This window comes from Colletes gigas, unplaced genomic scaffold (genome assembly GCF_013123115.1).
Source record: "Colletes gigas isolate AHSC1104 unplaced genomic scaffold, ASM1312311v1 Colletes_gigas_Sc00006, whole genome shotgun sequence".
Classification (NCBI taxonomy): Eukaryota; Metazoa; Arthropoda; class Insecta; order Hymenoptera; family Colletidae; genus Colletes; species Colletes gigas.
In genome coordinates, this window is record NW_025106635.1 from 5,814,366 (window position 1) to 5,835,067 (window position 20,702).

Genomic DNA, 20,702 nt, shown 5'->3' on the forward strand with positions numbered 1-20,702 from the left:
TAAAAAATGCCGTGTTGTGTGAAACCGTGTTATATGAGACTTAGAACCAGTATAAAAGGGGGAGTTACGTTCCGAAAACTTATTAAAAACAAATATTTTTTTTTAATTCTACAGAAGCATATTATTTTAATTTAACGCAACCTTAATTTAATAAATTATAATTTGTTTATACAGGGTGTTCGACTACACTTCGGAAACATTTTAATGGGAGATTCTAGAGGCCAAAATAAGACGAAAATTAAGAACATCAATTTCTTAACTGAGCCTTCCTTAAAAAATTATTTAAAAAATTCAAATCGTTCGGAAATATTATTTTCGGTTGCGGGGGTCAATTACAATTATTTTTGGTCAATAGACATACCCCTGAAATCCTACTCATTTTCTAGAAAAAAATTCGAAAAGGTGTGAATTTTTTCGGTGAAATTGAAAATATTCAAATCATTTAAAAAAAATTATTTTCAGTTGCGGGGGCCAATTACAATCATTTTTGGTGAATAGACATACCCCCGAAATCCTACGCAGTTTCGAGAAAAAAATTCAATAGTTGGACAAATTTTTTGGCTAAATTAAAAATTTTCGAAACGTTCTAAAAAAATTATTTTTGGTCCCAGGTGTCAATTACAATCATGTTTGGTGAATAGACATACCCCTGAAATCCTACCCATTTTCTAGAAAAAAATTCAAGAAGGTGTGAAATTTTTCGGCGAAATTGAAAAGATTCAAATCATTTCAAAAAAATTATTTTCAGTTGCGGGGATCAATTACAATCATTTTTGGTGAATAGACATACCCACGAAATTCTAACCAGTTTCTAGAAAAAAATTCGAGGTGTGAAATTTTTCGGCGAAATTGAAAAGATTCAAATCATTTCAAAAAAATTATTTTCAGTTGCGGGGGTCGATTACAATCATTTTTGGTCAATAGACATACCCCCGAAATCCTAACCAGTTTCGAGAAAAAAATTCGAGGTTTGACATTTTTTGACAAAATTAAAAAATTTCTAGTCGTTCTGAAAAAATTATTTTCGGTTGCAGGGGTCAATTGCAATCATTTTTGGTGAATAGACATACCCCCGAAATCCTGCGCATTTTCGAGAAAAAAATTCAGTATGGGCGGAACTTTAAATGTTAATAACTTTTTAACGAAGCCTCTAATGAAACTAATCAGGTAGTGTGTTTTGATTATTAGAGAAGAGAATATACGATCAGCAAAAAAGCGACGTGTCGTAAGGTATCGTTATTCGTTAATTATTCCATCGAAGAAGAAACTTGTTATGCGAAGTCGAAGAAACGTACTTCGACCGTGCACGTTGATTACACGTTGCTCGATGATGTTCTACCGGTACACCGGATATATGTTGTTTGCCGTTCGCGGTTGCACTTCGTTTCTCGACCTCGTATTGCGTAAGATGTCGAATGTACAGCCGTCCTCGCTTCGATTTTAAATTCCAGAAACAAGCAAGGTATTCGACCTGGTCGCGGCATTGAAGGAAAGTCTCTATTTACACTGGTTGTCCGCCTTAAACGGTCGGACGCGAGTCGCGTTCGGTTTCTATTGCTTTATTGCATGGCTGTCCGTTCGTTACAGGATGACCTAATAATTCTGATAAGAATCGGTTAAAGATCGCCGAGGCAGATTACGTTTAACCGAGCAATCGTTATCGACAGAAGCATTTCAAGAATCGCGGTAATTAACTTTTTTTATTCTCAAATTCCTAGAAAAACTAAATTAGTTGCTGATTTTCTGTAATTTATAATTCTTTAACGATAAGTGTATTCAGATAATCTCAATGCAGGTATATAGTCTAATTGTATTACGCATTTATATGCGTTGCTAATAATCCCAGGTTATACAGAATTCAATACTTTCCTTTTAGCCTCTCAGGCTAACGAAATAAGGGCACCGTCGGTAGAAGCACTTGTTTGGTATATTCGACGATAACAACAGATTCGAAAGAATCGATACAGACGAATAGCCAAATGGCGTTCTCCGTTGGCCTAAACGAAGCCGTAAGTCGACCAATGCGTACTGTTCATCCATCGCGGCTTTAATCGCATCTGATAAAAACATACTGGTTTCCGCGTTATCGTTTGCTGTCGTGGAACGTCTCGTCCACGACCGACTACCTACAATTACACCTAACTACATTATTATCAATATAAATCGTTATTAGAATTCTTAAAAAAAAGCCACTAATTTCAAGTTTGTCTTAAATTGCTTTGTTGTTTCTCGGAGCTCTTATCAACGCTTAATAAAAGTCGTTCGGAGAAAAACAGTCTTGGAACATTGCTATAAAATGTTAAGATATCAAGCTTTTATAAAATCTAATTCATTGAAAAGCTGTTGAATATGGTTTTATATTATGGAATTTATATATCGAATATTGTTTTTTAAATTATTTTCTCGAATTAGAACTGCCTTAAAACGATGTGTCTCTTGTCGATCAATTCCGCCTAATTCAACCTTGAGGTTATGCTCGCTAATAACGTGCAGAAAAGTCTCGACCGAAAGTAAATATCCTTTCAACAACGCGATAAACGGCATTACTTTCTCCGTGATCGGCAGATACTACGTAATACCTATGCGTCATGGTCGAGTTGAATAACTTCGCATTATCAGTTCCATTCTTTCGAGGTAGATGTTTAATCCTTTTATTAGGCCTCCGAGAATAGACAACAAACGTGGAACAGGAATGAAATATTTTTAAAACACACCGAATTCTGTCTGGAATTCCCATACACGCCTCTCGAATTCTCGAATTTTCGGGCGTCAAGAATGTACAAATAATTTAATAAATTTAAGGCAGGTGAGCTCAAACTACGAGCTGTATTATTTATCATCCACGAACACACGATACTTTTTAATCTATTCCGAGTCATTATTAGTCGTCACTCTGTGACGTGTTGTGCGACAGCACACCGATCAAATCTCTCGTTCTATAATTAATATACTGTCGATCGTACGACGAGGAAAAATATATAAAAAACTATTTCATCTCGTGGGTGGAACCTGTGTGTCGAAAGCGTAGCGTAAGTCAGACTCTTCGTAAAAGTATGACTTGTTCGAGAATTAATTTAGGAGGCCACGTGTGTGGACAATTCCCGGAAACGAACCAAATATCACGGCCGAAACAAGGCACCGTGTATGACGCGGTAACAACTTTAGCGCGCGTGTAACTTCTATAGCGTATTAAAGCTTGGAACAATAGATACTTTGGCTGAGCCATGATGTCATATTCGAACGATGATCGTAGCTATCGAAATTGGAGGTATTGTTCGTCGAAGGGTCGGTCAGTTAATTTACAAAGGTAACATTTCCAGTTCGTTATAATACTCGTGAAGATTCAGTACCTGTTTGAATAAATGCAAAGAAACAAATAAATGGCAAAAGTACTTACGAAAAGTCACAACAGGATTTTCACGCTGGTTCGGAACAGCGTGTTCCCCCTTCGGGCAGGTGGCACGTGCGTGAATTTGTATCGCGTTTCCCACGCACGCGGTAATTTTTTCACCATTGTGCTCGTAATCGCACATGTCGTGACTAGGCTCGATCATTTCGCTATTGATTTTTCGTTTCCCTTTGACGAACCCTCGTGTTTCATTGTTCCGCGTTGGACACGTGCGCGATCGAATCGCGTGGCTTTTTCTGGGCCACGCACGACGAATATCTTAGCGTTCCACCCGGTACATATGTATATCAAGGGGAGGGAAACCACTGTGACGGTTGAAAATAAAAACAATTAAAGAATTTTTTTTACCCGTAGCTATAAAACTTTTTTCTGGTAAACGTGTAATGTTTTCGAAACACGAAACAAGGAGTTAAAACAATTAATTCTCAAGCTTAAATGTCAAAGAAAATAAAGCTAGGTAGGGGCCCTTGAATTTTAACGAGTCTGTGAAAATAAATTCAATAACAAATGATGGGTATGCTAGTTTCCAGTTGTCTCTAAACAAAATTTCATTTCCCTTGTAATTCGAGGAGTTTGGTCTGATTTAAATAAAAGCGTTTATTTCGTTTAGCCAACTTGGTTTAATTAATATCAAACTGGCGGATTAATTCCTTAATTCGAATTTGAATAAACATAAGCACGGTTCGCCTTAAGGTGCTTCGTTTTAGAGCGGTTTATATTATTTACGATGCTTGTTTCGCTCTTAAAGAGGATTCTCCGGACGATGGAACTTCCTCTATATTTCCTTCTGCAAGCCCGCCATAATTATTTCCTTCAAAATGCCGAAAATACTCGAAATACTTTTGCTTCTCTCCTTTTCTGCTATTGTACGCTCGACAAACGATAGTTATGAATAGATTTTCAGATTCTCGTATGCACCGACGAGCGAGAAAAGGCTGTGATTCGCTTTATGGCGACATTATTGCGGGCCCGTAAAGAAATCCACAGAGAGGCAGACACAATGTTTGCGTACGAACACATTCCGCGGATGGGTTCATTACTGATGTAATGCTTTTTGAAGTACCGGGTCTCGTCCCTGGGCGGGTCGACCGGCGAAAAATAGTCTCCATTCAGAAACGAAATACCCCGGAGAAAACGCCCTTGCCATCAAATATACTTGGAGTTAAGTGTGCCTTTCTTCCGCGACTCGGAAAGATGAAAAGGCCAGTCGTTCCGGAGTCTTTGGCCCCTTGGGATAGGCCAGGGTGTAGAAAACCGAGTGATTATAGGCTATCCGCCGCGGTATATTAAACATCAAAAAAGAGAACCAACGACCGACGCTTTTTTTCTCAATCAGAGTTTCGTCACGATCTCCGGGCCGGTTGCATATTTTTGCGTACATTATTTCGTCGGTATCCGCAAAAGCGGTCTGACGCTACTGATAACAACCTGTTGATATCTAAATTATACAACTTTAGCCCCATCGTCGGAGTGATATAACTTTCCCGTAATCCTATTATACTTTTCTCGACGCAATCAGCGCGCTGTGCTCAATCGTGCCACTCTCTCTTTCTAATACTAGGTCAGTTCGCGATGTTCCAAGGACCTGTTCTTGGTTCTTCTGTTTAACGTTTCTGCGTTCGATTCCCAACACCGTGTACGAAATATTCCACTGGTCTCTTTGAGACAATTTATTTCTCTGTTTTAAAGACATGTTAATTTTCTCTGTAAAAAGATTTCAATGCCAGCAAGGTTTAGCTATCTTGTGATCGCGCGGAATAACATTCGTTATATTGCATTCTTTCCAGAATTTGGTTTAAATTTCTTTGCAGCGCGAGGATCGCTCCGTTGCAATCAAAGTATAAAGGAGGGTGTTAAGAAATGCCCATTTTTGGCATCCCCTGGAAATGAAAAATTCATGCATGATCTTTTAGAGTGTTTCTCAAGGAACAAAAAATGTCTTTATCACTTTCCCGAGAAACGATGGGAAAGTTGTCAAAAATACGTTCAAAGTATGAATGTGATGATAATGGAACTAACGTATATTTTACATTTCGTTGTCTTCTTCTTCGGATATCGAACTGCCCTCGAAATATTTAACGACTTTTTATACGTCCTGCGATTACTTCAACAGTACATTGATATTTTGTAATGAATTTCGATTCATTAACTTGTTCAACTGTTAGTGGTTTCCGAGTTTCCACTACAGAGTATCGAAAGCCACGATCCGCAAGGAAATTATCACCCGGTTCAAAGTATCTTAATCGTCAGTATCGAAGCGTCTTAAAAATGATTAATAAGAATCATTAATTGAAACTAATAAATCTTACTGACTATTAAATTAACGGACAAATGAATTAAGGGTAGTAACCAATTAACGCCATTTTACTTAAAACGAAACTGCATTCACGTACTCAAATAGTTTAAAATACTTTGTATATGTACTAATTGATAAAAGTAAAACCGCATTGGAAGCCATACTTGCACATTCATGTGGATGCAAAGTCGGAGCACGCGTTGTTGGGTGCTGTTCCCATGTAGCCATGATTATATGGTACTTTGGATTTGCTCGATTTCATGCTTCTATTCATCTGTCTGCTGAGTTCCTTATTATGTATTTCGAAGACGGTTTGATATCCGAAGAAGAAGACGACAGAATGTAAAATATACGTAAGTTACGTTGTCATAACATTCATACTTTGAACGTATTTTTGTCAACTTTCCCATCGTTTCTCGGGAAAGTGATAAGGACATTTTTTGTTCCTTGGGAGACACTCTAAAAGATCCTGCATGAATTTTTCATTTCCGGGCGATGCCAAAAATGGGCATTTCTTAACACCCTCCTTTCATGTTTTAAACACGCTTATTTTTTTGCACGACTCCCTGATTGATCAAAGGAATCCAACCGCCACTCGCGGGGGGAGGAACCCAAGGTCCCCCTCTAATTTTAATATTCAGGATGATGGAAGACCCTTTTGCAACATGTAAAATATTAAACGCAGACACTTGGTAATTTTCTAGGTATAAATAATTAAAATTGTGTACACGTATACACTGCGAATATTGATCCGTTTCATCGAAGCCGCCCGCGTAGCAAATGGCACAAGCTCGTGTTCGTATCATTTTTCACTTTCAGTCGCAAATGTACCATTCGCGAGCGTAGAAATATCGCACCGTTATTTAGCGTTGTATAAATCTGTAGCCAAAAGCAGATTTTTCTTCCGCGTTCTCGAATTTGCTTATCGTCGATCGCTGAAATTGGTGGATTTCGATCCACGGAGAAAGTCAATACGGAATGTCTCTAACACCTTTTAGAAAGTATTTTATTAAAGAGCCGCTGTTTTTCGCCGACTCTTTGGGTCCACCGAATCTCACGATCGACCGGAAACGTTGCGAAACGACGGGGAAAAACACACGTTTCTATCCTGTCCGCAATAACTTATCAAAGAATTCGAACGTCGAGCAGGCAGAAATTATCATCGTTTTCTATCGCAATTTTACTCCGACTTCCGATGGTTCGATCGAGATGTCCTCGATTATTCCTGCAATACTTCGGCCCGTTCGAATACTTCGACTAGTTTGGGAGAGATTTATGTTTGCTGTCGCCGATCCCGGGTGCTCCTCGTTTTACTCGAACAAGCAGTTCGCCAACTACTAATTAGAATTCTTTTAATTCAATTCGTCCGTCGCCAGTTGGGGGTGGGTCGCGATTTTATTATTTTAAACAGCATTTTACATCCAACTCCTTAACGATCGTAACATTTTCTAGTATCGAGTCATTAGAAAGATAAAAAAGAAAAAATTAGAAATTCTCTGGTCTATTAATACACGGTAATCGCGTTCGGTAGCAGTGAATGGAAAACTGTTAGCAGCGTCCAACATTACAATTAACGACGCCGTTCCGGGAACGAAAATGTTGGTACGGATGAAAATAGACTCCTACGGCTTGACCATGAAACTCTGTTTTCGAACGAGCGACTCTATGAATAAGAAAACTCACTTAAATGCTCGTTTCGCGAAACGACCGTAGCTTTTTACGCGCTGGCATAATTTTCTTCTCCGTTTCCACGGCTGCTACACTGTTACCGCGACGGTCGGACGATCGAAACGCCAGACTGCGATTCTTAATTCTTATGCGTCCCTGTTTGTTTATTGCACAGGCATTGCTCGTACTTGCGTCGCGGAATTGCTACTTAAATATGGCGATCGGTAGTTTACACGGAACAGGTGTTTCCTGCCGTAACAGTATTATTACCGTGCACCGATTGCAGCTAAGAACCAGTAATAGCAACGGATCGTTGAATTACCATCGAGACGCTGTTTCTTTACTAGATAGAGGGAGATAGAACAGAGGGTGCAAAAAGCAGTGATTCTCGAAAGACTTGGGATTTAAAAGCAAATTACACTGTCTCCTCTCAGTCGTATTACATCAAAATTGCATCGAGGATTCCATCGAGTCCCAGTTAACACTTTGACTGCCACGTGAGCCATATATGGGTGACAGAACGTTTAACAGTGGAACCGAAACAATTAATTCTCAAGTTGAAATGTTAAAGAAAATAAATTTGAATAGGCTTCGTAAGTTTTAGCGAGATTACGAAAGCAAGTACTAGGACAAGTTGTAAGTTTACAATTGTTTAAGACTGGCAGTCAACCTGTTAATTTTGTCGCGTTTAATTCGAGTTGGTGAACAAATAATACCGAAGTTTAGCGTTCAATCTCTTCCGTTTGATGCATGCGCGTTGAAAGAAAGGTAAATGAGATGCTAGCCGAGGAATTCGCGTTCGAACGTATCGCAAGGACCCCCATAGTTCTCGATCCGACGTTAAGTTACTTTAGCTGTCTGGTTGTAATCGATCTCGACACGACGTAACCACGTGTTTAGTAACTTTCTCGACACCGTCGCTGTTCGTCTCTTTTTCTACGACCGTTTCTCGGGTCCCGACGACTCTTTTTCCCCATCGAAATGTCCACGGATCGACGTCCTTGCGCGACATCCGCGATCGACGGAGGAAGAAAGAGAAATTCACGCGATTTAATAATCGAACTACCAGCGGCCGGAATCCGGTTTTACTCCGGGGAAGAGGCCACCTAATCGAAAACGACGGTAATTGCAGACTTCGACGCCGCTCGAAGCGTTTTATTGTTTTCAAATTCTATCGATCGTTCAGCGTACCCCTAATTGGACCAACCCGGTGTCTTCCAACGTGTGATTTTCACTTTTCGATGCGTCGAATTTATGGTACGTTTCGTATTATTTAACGTCGAGTATTGCAAAGCCATTTACTTTCTCCGTTCCCTGCCGATCTACGCCGTTTTCGGAGTCCTGGATCTTTTTCAACGGTTTACGAAAGCGCTCGGAGGCGCAAGAATTTTGATTTCGCAATGTCGCGCGTCGTCGTCGGAGGAAAACGTTGTGTTACAGAGAGAATAAACGAAAGGGTACGTGTTGTCCGAACAAACATTACGCGTACGAAGGGAAAAGGCTCTTAATTATGCTAATCGCGCTTTTTGTCAATTGTTGCCTCTTTCGTGCAGGCGCGATGGATCCTCCCACGATTTCGATGCCACTTTGCAGGTTCGAAAGTTGAATGAAACGTCACGATTTCCCCTTTCCCTCTTCACAGTTATCCCGTATCTCTTTGTAATTTTCAAGACAATGTCGAAAGGTTGAAACTTGAGAGTTTCCTTTAAACTCGAGTTGGTCGAGAAAAATACGTGTCCTTTGCTTGGCCCGTGAGCCTGGAAAGTTTCATCAAAATCGACGGATGTTCCTTGCAACAGCATGCTGAAAGCGCGACGACCATTTGTAATAGAATTTATAATCGTCGTGGAAGTTAGCAGCGAATCGTTTCCGTTTAACTTCGCGAAAAGTTCGTTGATCCCCAGCAGAGGGATGCTGTGCTCGTATTATCGACGGAATCTCAAACGTTTTCGAACGAAATTGTCCCCGCGAAAGACGCCAGGGGCAATTTAAAAAACCCGTCGCTGATAAAACCGGTAGTTTGGACGTCATAATTTTAGCGGTATCGAAACGCAAATGGCGAACTTTTCTTCAATATTTTCTGCGACGTCCGTACGTATCGTTAATATTTTCTGCACCGCGATCCACTTGTCGCTGCGGCGATTACTGCAATCGATCGACGCGAAAAACAGCTGTGTTCAAAACATTTTTATCGAACAATGTAGCTAATTATAGCATAATCGTGCATAGTTTGCTAGTCGAAACGCTTCGACTTGTTTTCGGTCCTTCTCGGTACGAAATTTGCTTTTATATCGATGAGAACAGTGAACCAAAGGTCAGTACACACTTTTATCACAATACCACGTAGAAATCGGTGGAGAAACATTGCGGGTCATTTGCACTTCGCGGACGATAAGATATTTAACGAAAATTTTAACGAAGGATGCACGCACGAAACGTTTCACCGAATTTCAAGTGTATTTTAATTTTTAAAAATCGAATTCTCCGATAATAATATTTCGTAATGCATGCATTGGAATACAGAAAAGAAACATACAGAGTTTGTGTTTCGTTTAACAAATTACGAAGACGAGACTGTTACGGGAGGACGTTTAATGTAGCCCCGTTTGGCTTTCATTACAGTTTTAACACGTCTTGGCACACTTTCGACGAGATGTTTACATTTTTCTCCTCCAATATTTTCTAACTGTCCACAGTTGAGTAACATTCGTCGGAGTATGTTGACGGTTGGTAACATCCTTTTCGACCGAGTTGCTATTCAAAACGAAAGAAATTAATTTGAATTAAATTTGAAACGCTCGTTCGCGAGCGAACGATACCGAGGGTTTTCGATAAAAAATTCCGCGTCCTGTAACGTGGATTTTATTTCACGACGTGGTCGTAAGAACTTCTTTTTAGTTTCGAGAGGGTATCAATAATAACGTAGCAATTTCCAGCCCCCGTTGTTTATAACGCGACCGTAAACGATACAACGACACAGCCTGTTCACGGGGGCGGAAAGGGGTCTGATAAAGTCGATAACACGAAGAGAAAAGCGTCCGTGTCTCCGGCGTCTTTATATTTAGTGCGTGCATTTTTAACTGACCGAGTAATTTTAGTCGTGCAGGCGTGTATCGCGCGGGGAAAACCCCGGATCGATAGTTTGTTAAACCTATCGATTCCGATTCTCGATCACGGGGATCCGCACGCGGTCGTCATGCTTTTATCACGAGCGTAATTGATTGGCTACGCCCCGCGATGCTCTTTCCGATAAAACTTTCGGCGATAACCGCCCTCTCGTGCATCCTCTGCTTGTCTCCGTTCTTTGTTCGTTCAAGGGAAATTATTTTCCAGCCTTGAGTATAATTGTTTCATCCCGCAGATGCACAGTGTGTCGCGTAAATGGGAATTCGGAACAAAAATAATAGCTTCCGAACTAGTCAATTCTCGACCTAAGACCTCTCACATTTTTTTAAAGAGAATACAAAGATGCATCACGTGATGCACAGAAATTATACATTTTTGTTAAAAAAAATTGATTCGACCTTGATTTTTTCTTGCATAAAAATTGTTTTGCTAATTTCTACTATTGCAATTTATAAAAGTTTTTTGATTGGCTTAGAGGAAGTGATAATTTCGAGTATATGGGGTGCTCGGGAAGAAAATCATAACTTTGCATCTGGTGCATGTTTAAGAAAATGCACCGAAAATTCCAATAAATTTCTGGCATCATTTTTTCCACAACAAATTGGTAAATTCGGTGAAAGTTATGTACAGTGTTAAAATCTACGTTCCTTTATTGACATTTATAAAACATGAACATGAAGTTCAAAGCGCCTTGTATTCCAAACGAACTGTGCTTCTTCTAATATTTTACCGCGTTGGTCGTTTCCAGCATTGCGTCACGCGATGCATTCCAGTTTGCCAATCGAATTCTTTCGCGTTCGAGGTTTGTTTATGATCGTTTCGTAAGATCACGAGCGAGTTTCCTCGCGGGCGGGAAAATTTCGGCCGTGGAACGGAATTAATTCGGAACCGGAGTCGATTTGAAATTCAATCGTCGTGTCTCGTCCCTGTCTTTTCAGCGGCGGAAACGTATTTTATCATCGGGGCTGCGCATAATTCGGCCGTGTTGGGTCTGTTGCCCGAATTCTAACAATGCGCGCCAAGGCCGCGAACTTCGTGGTATTTTTTTTTTTTTTACAACGAACGGGGCACACCGGTGACCTGATTCTTTCGTTCGGTAGAAAATCCGCGTATGCATACGTGCAGAAAGCGTTAATGCCGCGACCGTAGTCGCCTTGCGTAATTAATCGATTCGCGCAGTCATCGTCCTGCTTTTTCGTCGCAGTTACACTTCGCGAAATCCAAATGAAAGCCTCTTACAAAAGGAAGTTAAGTAACGTAACCGGTAGTTACACCGATCCACGGTATTTCAACAACGCTCGATGTACTAACTCTGAAATTCCACGAGACTTATAAAAGAAACAAGCATGAAATTTGGAAAAATTCTAGTAACAAATCCAAGTACGGGGACTAATATTTTGCCCAGGGTTTGGATGGTCTTGTAACCAGTTTAAATACTCGGTAAAAAGGTAATTTTAATTTTCATTAATTCACGTTAAAGAAAGTCAAGGCCTTTGTACACTCAACACTTTGACTGCCACGTCACCCATATATGGATGACAGGATTTACCATTATGATACTAGAAAAATTAATTCTCAAATTAAGACGTCGAGGGAAATAAATTTGAATAAAGTTTGTAAATTTTAACAAGGTTACGAAAATAAGTACCGAAGCAAATTTTATGTTACGTAGCTTACAATGGTTTAAAATTAAAATTTTAATTTATCCCTAAAAATATTATTTGATTCGAACCGCGTAGAATTTGCCGTTTAATTAGCATCTGAAATAGTTCTCCCGACTCTGGCTGAACGCAGGCCACCGACGGTGTCATTAAAAACTTCCCGTCCGTCCGCAACCATACATTAAACGCATGTTTGCCATTTCTACATTTATATAATCCGCCATTAATTACCGAGTCGGATGCAAATCGTCGCTGAACAGTATTAGAAATTTTTCCACACACGGGCAGACGCTATTGTCGGCAAGAGAATACGATGAACTGATTCGAGCACATTACAAAATAGTGTTTACATAACGGACAGCAAGGTCGTAGACGAGACAAGAAACATTACGCACGAACGACCGAAGGAAGTGCTTTGTCGTAAGAATCGGTGACAAAAATCGTGTGCGATCTGGAAATGAAAATCTGCGGCCATTTTGGGGGTTTGTGGGCCACGAGTTTAAGAGCCGTCGTCTTAGAACGGGGGATGAACGTTGAGATAGTTGATTTTTTTGCCCGCTGTATTAGGGTGGATCGCTTGCTATAATCTCTCGAGCGATCACAGATGAAAGTACGCGACGCATCGCGTTTCCTTTGATACTTGTCAAAGTCTTCCGAGCGAATGAATTTCTCGTGGAATCGGGAAGTTGTTTGAACCTCGTAGATCACTGTTCTTTCTGTGTCAGCACTCCGCGCTGGTCGCGGAGAGAATATTAAAAGTGGGAACTAGGGCAGCCGTCTCGCCTAAATTTTATCGCGAATCGTTCCATATTTTCTTTTTTTTTTCAACGCAAAATTGCTCCGAACGCGAATTTTTGCTCCCGCGAAATTTGTCGACCGAACGTAGTTAAAATAGAATGTTTGGTTTCAGAGCCCAGCCAAGATGACGACCATAGTGGCGGATTTTGTGCACGGATATAGGGACCTCATGGATAACAAATCCGGTAAGACGATCTTTCGATTAGTGTAAAATTCAAGAAAACGCAAAAAGCAATAACAAGAAAGTTGTACGGTTTAGGTGACCGATATAATATTAGACAACTTTCCTCCGCGAACGAAGCTACGAAAAAAAATGTTTCTCTCGCAATTAAAAATAACTCGAACTCGATTTCGCTTCATTTTTATGAATCGCTGTTTTCTTGAGCGCCGAGCAGCGATTTCACGCGACACGGCATTCGCCAGATGCCGATTTCACTTGACAAGGAAATAGTCAAGCTACGAAACCGAAGAACTTACGAAATTCTGGTATTACATATAAAAATAATTGATAGTTCGATGATATAACGAGGAAATAAAATTCGACGGTTTCGATCGAGCGTACATTTTCAATTCTTCGATTCAAGCTTCGCCGGATAACGTTCAGAAACGAAATCGAATTTTCAATTTTTTATTCGCTTTCGAGCATTATCGGTCCTGTTATGCATTAAAAAAATTCCCCCACTTAAATGTACCATTAATCTCGACAGATAATCGCGGTTTAATCGCGCGTCTTTTAAAGTAATTGTACTCGGCTAGAATCGTCAAATTTCTCTTCGTTGAACGCAAGAAACTGGAGTTGCAAGCGAGCGGGGATCGCGCTCGACGGTAGACGGTACATATTACTAAAATTCTCGGGAGATTATTTCGAGCCACTGAAATCACAGCCGGAGAAATGCGACAGATTCCCCGAGAAAGCTTTCGCAACACCTGCCGAACGAGGACAAGAGTCTACGCCGCGATCGGAAACGCGTCGTATTTGTCGTGCATATTTTCAAAATTACCTCTCGCTCCTCGGCCGCGCGCGTGTGTGTGTCAATAAAGTGTCGTAATGTCGCTTCCATCATGTTCCCGATTTCCCTACGATCGGCTGGGAGACTCTCGGACCCCGGTTCGGTCGAGTCATCCTGGAATTCAAGACGCCATTGGTCGAAGGAATCGCGTCAGCGTTTCCCAAACCGATCCGTCCGCACGTGAAACGCCTTTCTTGGAATACATTAACGCGATATGCTCTCCTGGGTCACGTTGGAATTCTTTTTCCCCTTTCTCGTCTCTTTACAAAACAGATCCGCTCCGCGACTTTCAGTCATCGAGGTGTTTCAATTATTTATATCGCAAAAGCTGTCGAGTCTTCGCGTCTGACACTTTGCAGACATCGGAGAGGTGACCTCCGCTATAGCAAAAAATCGAAGTCGAGCGAAAATGGCGTCGTGGATTCGCGACAAGACGTGGCTCTGCGGTTAAGGGGGGCTGGAGAATTGACCGGCCCTTCTTCATGTTTTCCACGGCGTGTGTGGATTATCGATTTAATATCGGCAAGCCAGCAGGCCGTATTTTCCGCTAATCATGTCCCGTGTAGACCAAGAGGCGCCCTTGCCTGATTACACCTCCACTACTGCATCAGTGGAATCCGTTCTTGCATTTACTTTCGACGGTCGGTTCGGTTAACGCGTTCAACGCCGCGCGAAATTGAAGGCTTCGCCGGGGAAACCTGTGAAAACAGGTCAAATCGTTACGTTGCAATATTCGGTGATAGGAAAGTAGCTATTGTGCGGAATTCTCTTAATACGTTCGTCTCTCTCTTTTTTTTTTTACTTCATTTGCGTATCGAACCGATTTGTCTGCTTTTTCCCCTCTTCTTAAATGCCACGAATTATCGTTGACACGGATAACACGGTTCGTTGGTCATTCGTACGTTTATATAAAAGATAATTTTTAAGCGTAGCTAAAGTTTAATCGGTCGAAAAGTTGTGAATAAAATTTCTTTAGCAACTGTTCGAACAGGACAACGAAGTTCATTTTGATCTTCCCCAATTGGCGTAACTCGATTTCCACGCGCCTCTATTGCATTAATTCGTAGTAGGGATAGTACGTTCGCGACACCCCTCGATACGCTACAGGGTCGAACGAATTTACGGGACTTGGTCGCCTAAATGGCACGCTCGGCGATCGACAATGCGTGAACTGGAATTCTTGGCCAGTCGAGTGTACCATATGGGCTCGAGCATGAGTCTTTTGAACCGTTAGTCATCGCAAATCGATTCTTGAGAATCGTGGAACACGATGATGTTGCACATTATCGGAGGGGGGAATACCAGAAACCATAATTTTCGTAAGGGACACGCCATTTGCCTCGTCACAGTCACCGAACATACAGCGAACGACGCCTCCATCTCCCCAAAACATTATTATTTTCGTTTAACTACTTGTTGCAGGAATTTACTCGGTATCTGTGTAAATGAAAAATAAAGTTTACATTTGACAGACCGAAAGCATTACGTTATCGTTTGCTTCGATAAAGAACGTGGAATCGTTGTGCGTTACGTATGATTTTAAACGCGAGACACCGGCTTCGGGGCTTACATAGAAAAAATTAAGATTAGATTACCAGGCACGAGTAAACACGTCTTTTTCTGTCTTCGCAACTATATCATTATTTTAAAACACCGATAATATAAGTATATAAGCGTTCTCGACCTTTTGAAACGAATTTTTTAAACTGTAAATACATGTATCCAAAGGTTACAAAGGATAGTTCCTTGATATCTTCCAACCTTGTTCATCATTCTGTTTTACACGAACATACTTGATATCTGTTGTTGCTCGACTTCTATCTTTCGTCCCACAATAAAAGTGGTCTTGTCACCTATTTTATTTATTTATCGAATCGTTAATCTCGTTGTATAATCAGTGTTCTACAACTGCCACATGCAAACCAACAATGTGTTTCGAACAAGAATTGCTCTAAAAACCGTCATAAATTATTTTATAAACCTTATATGTCACAATCTATTAGAAAGAAACGTTTGAATTTTAATCGAACGTATGGAAACTTTCTTGATCCAATGCATGTGCGTCACCTAGCGCCAATCTTGCCCACGAAGTTGTATACAGTAGTGCTTGGATAAGTGAAACCTCGCTGAAGAGAACTGAAAACGGGCCATGTTCGTATAACTGCAAGATTTCGGTCCCGCGATTCTTTCACTTATCCGAGCAGCGCTGTATCTCGCTTCCTCTCGGTGTATCCGTCGCTTCACTCGATCGGACGGTCTCGGATAAACTACGCTGCCCATCTCGCGAGACTTTAAACATCAAAGCGGGGCACTTGTGCATCGTCTCGTCAATTCGCGGGGCGACGGTGGGGGGCAGAGTGGAAGAAAAAAAAATTGCGAGAACGGGTCGTCATGGAGTCGCAGAAGCGTGTGTGTCGCGTGGACACGTAGCGGGGCGCGGGTGTCGGTTCGTCCGGGTCATGCGAGTGCAAGGGTAATTTACCGGAAGGTCTGACGACCGCCTCCTGAACAACTGCCTGCCGCGTCTTCCCACAGAGGGTCGGGGGAAAAAAATGCCCGAGAAATTTATCCAAGCTGACGGGCAACCAGGCAAGCTCTCCGCTCTCGAGCCGACGAATTTTCCACGGTTGAGAATCTCCCTCTCGTGCCGCTGCTCTCCTATGGCCTCCCTCGCGTAATCGAATCGCTCGCTTCCCGGTCGATTAATTCTGCGGCCGCCCGCAGCCGCCTCCCGGTTAACTGAACGAGTTTCGGCCTCGATAAATGAAATAGAATCGTCCTCGATGCCGTTTATTTCGCGAGCTTGGACATTTATATTCCGAGGAATATAATGAATCGGAGTATTGTTGTTCAGGCGGCGTCCATGTTCGCAGAATTGGGGGCGCGCTGCATTATTCCTTGGAATTAGAAATAATTTTAAGTGGGTCGTGTTTGTACTCGTTTTAATCGGGAAAGCTTCCCCGATTCGTTGATAATGTTTTCACGAAGATGCAATAATAAATGTAAACATTTTAATAAACAATGACCGTAGCTCGACTTCGTTGCTTTTAAGGAGGCGTCAATTAAGCTCAGGTTATTGTACCAGTTTTTTTTGTTGACATATCGATCTTGCTTATCTCGGGCTGAGGCCGAGGCTCGCATGTGCTCGATGATTCACGTTCGCGCGCGTGCCTTATCGAGCGTGAGATTGTCATTCGTTAATGAAAATTTAAACCTTTATCGTTACCGTTGCATCTTCGCAAAAACATTACCAATTAATCAGCGATACAACATCGAATTATTAAGTAAGACGATTATCGTGAAATCGGGTGCCTATCGAATGCATGTTTGGATACATTTAATTATACAAATAATAAATATTTCGAATCGCGTCGTAGACTTTCCGCGCGCTTATCTTCCTCGCACCACTTTCAAATTTTCGCTGACGGATATTTAAATCTCCGCGATCCATTGTTACCGGAAACAAGGTATTTCCTAACGAGCGAACCGTTTTACAATTGTAAACGACGCGACTCGTTTGCTTTTCAAAACAAATATTCCATTGAGAACGGCCCCGGGGTTCGCGAAACGCTCGACGGTGGCAAAGGTGTGTTAACCCTTTGATTGTTTGATAAAATTAAAACGGGAAGAAAAATGATGGAATCTGAAAACCGGCGAATCGGCCACGGATCTGAAGACCGTATCGTGTGAACGGGTCGTTAATAGTTTCGTCGCGGAACAATGGGTCGTCATGGGGTCCTGTTTTATTATGTGGGTCGACCTCACGGTCGCTAGAGTCGTCTTAGCGATTCCGATATTCGCGTTCACGTGACCCTGGCTGATTAATAAATTCGTTTCGTTAGCGACTTCCTGCCGGAATGGTAGGACTTTGATATCTGCGACAGGTACACGAATGGAACATCCATCGCTGGTTGCGTAATCGCGAGGAGGAGACTTTTAAATCGCGCGCTCGTTGCTCCACTTTTCGAGCCGCGTATAATAATAACGTCTTGCGAAATTGTCCGGTGTCCTTTTTTGCGGCCGGTGGAATGTCACCTTGCTCTCTATTTCCATTGTTACGTCAGTTTTTTTTTGCGCACTCGGGATTCGTCGACGAGTCGACGAGCGTTCATGATCAAATTGCAGGTTGTACGGTGGGTCAACTGCGCGTGGCGTGACGAATACCGTCGGCAATAATTAGCGTTCTCGTGGCCGAATCGGTAGTTTCGCTTTTACTTTCGCGACCGATCGGTTCGGAGTAGCCTTTTTGTCCACGGGCCCCCTCTTGGCGATCCAATGGAGCTCGTGGACCCTTCCCGTGCAACTCGAACGGTAATTAAAATTTCGATTTGGACAAAACCCCTGATACCAGGAGGGGGGGGAGGGTGTGAAATGACCCGAGAAGAGTTCTAAATGCATACGAAGGTGCTCGAGTTCGGAGAATGGGACGGAAAGAATTAGGTGAAAAATGGATCACAGAGAGACGAAGAGACTGTGAAGGAGTTAAGAGGATTAAGTCAGCGTATGAATAAGTTAGGGCGAAACTAACAAGAAACATCCGCGAGGCGCAACCCCCTACCCTTAGATTTCGATGAAACTTTGTAGATCCTCGGAGCGGCCAAAAATAAGGTATAAGTAAAATTTTATTAGCCCTGGTAACTCGAGTTTAAGGGTGAAACTACCCTCCAAAGTTTCTTCCATTCCCCTGTTATCGCTGAAACTACCGACGATACAAGGAACATTTTTCTGCAAATTCTTTACGACTTTCGACGAATGGTAACATTCATCTTTCGCTACGAAAATTAATAACGAAGCAAAATCTTTGGTGGTTATTTTTCAAAGTTTGTTGTTTGTTTTAATGCTTTACATTTCGATCTGTATGCAAGATTGATATAACATACGGTTAATTATTAATAGATTTACATGTTGAATGAATTTCGATGCTAAGGTAGACGTCAAGGAAGTCCGATTTAGTCGACCTTATCAATAACTGATCACATGTTATATTAATCTTGTAACTTGAAGAGGACTTTGTACATTATTGGTGTAATTATTAATAGATTTACATGTTGAATAAGTTCCGATGCTAAGGTAGACCTCAAAGTCTGATTTATTCGATATACAAACCTTATTAATAACTGATCACATGTTATATTAAGCTTGTAACGTGAAGAGGACCTTGTACCTGGGTCAAAACGTGCACCTGTGCTGCTCAAAAGCCGCAGAAATTTCCATTTTCTAAATCCCTCGTTATAATCGCTCGAGTACGAAGAACTTGTTGAACAAACTTCTCTGCGCATCCAATAGTTTATACGATACCACTGAAGGGGTGAAACTTTCGAGGATGTTTCACCCTTTAAAACTCGAGTTTCCGTGGCTGTAAAATGACCAAAATCCTGAGAATACTTGGCGAACGTTTTACGACAAAAAAAAAATATTGTATCGGGGTAGGAATAAGTTTATAAAACGTTCGATTACAAACAAGCAGCGACGGTGGCGCAAATAGGTCAAAGTGATCGACCGAGGGTAACGAATTATGTGCACACGTACGCGATTGAAGTTCACGCGCCATTTCTATAATGAAATTTTTCTCAACAAACGGTACAGTTACAAATAGAATTTGCACGGCGACAATTTACGATACGATTACCTCGCGTATGACGGTGGAATAATTGATTTGACAGTGAAATGCTTCGTGCCCGGTCCGCGGCAAGGACAAAAGCAAGGACAATTTGTCAACAGTTTAAAATTGCAAATTCGAAATCAGAATTCCAAATTTAGCGACGTCGTTTTAATGGGTACAATAATAACGGCGATATTTCCGATTGCTCATTTCAATAATTTATTCGACGCAAATCGACGACATTTTTGACACCCTTTTCGATTTTATTTTTGCTCGTTCATCAATATTCGATCGTCGAAAATGTTGATTCGAATAGTCTATTTTTGGTAATTATTTTATCATTATGTATTTGGAATGTTACCTTGAGGCGTGATTAATATCTTGTTGAAATACTCACGTGCCCGGAAATATTCTATATTTTGCATCGAAGTCAGAAACACACGAGGCAATGTGTATCGGAACAATTATCCCATGCTCCGTTCCGTTCGTTACATCAGTTTCCACAGTCGTGTCGGGCATTGTTCTTCATCGCAGGCGATGCTCCTAATGATGCCATTGTCTCGGAGAACGGGGCTGAAGAAAGTAAACAACAAAGGGGGATAAACGTAAAATTCGCAAACCTCAAAAGTTACGAGGTCACTGCGTTTTCATCAACTGAATTTTCCCTTCCTTCTAATTCTTCCGATAACAATGTTTGCATCTGCATTCTTCGAAATAAAAAGGAACATTCACAGACGACGATAACGTTTAACGAAATAACTCGGAGTGAAAGGGTTAAACGAATCATTAAAAATAGCGTAAGCTCGTTGTTTTGCTCCTTCCTAAAAATAATAGCGCTCGCAAAGAGGTCGACGAACCGGGAAGATCGTACTTCATCGTCGCGTAATCATAGGAAAATCGTGGCGACGAGGGTTTATTGTTCCGTAATGACGATGCGTAATATCACGACGGAACCCGAACGAAAAAAAAAAAAAAAAAAAGAGAAAAAGGAACAAAATTAACCATTGGAAGAATGAACGAGCGAGGGAAAAGGTAGGGGGATTGTTTGCTTTGTAGGAATCTCGAGCGAAGATCCGATAATTAAACGCGGTTTTAACGTTATTACCGCGGACAGGGGAGCGAGGTTTAATTA

The 20,702-nt window shown here is 41.4% G+C and overlaps 1 protein-coding gene across 1 annotated transcript in view; it reads left to right on the forward strand.

The window, feature by feature from the left end:
• LOC122395846 (elongation of very long chain fatty acids protein AAEL008004-like) overlaps nt 1–20,702 on the forward strand; it is a 34,504-nt gene that overhangs the window by 2,502 nt on the left and 11,300 nt on the right. The window contains exon 2 of the mRNA XM_043393744.1: nt 13,071–13,143. Coding sequence (XP_043249679.1) covers nt 13,083–13,143 — 61 coding nt within the window. The 5' untranslated portion in view covers nt 13,071–13,082. The remainder of the gene's footprint in view (nt 1–13,070; nt 13,144–20,702) is intronic.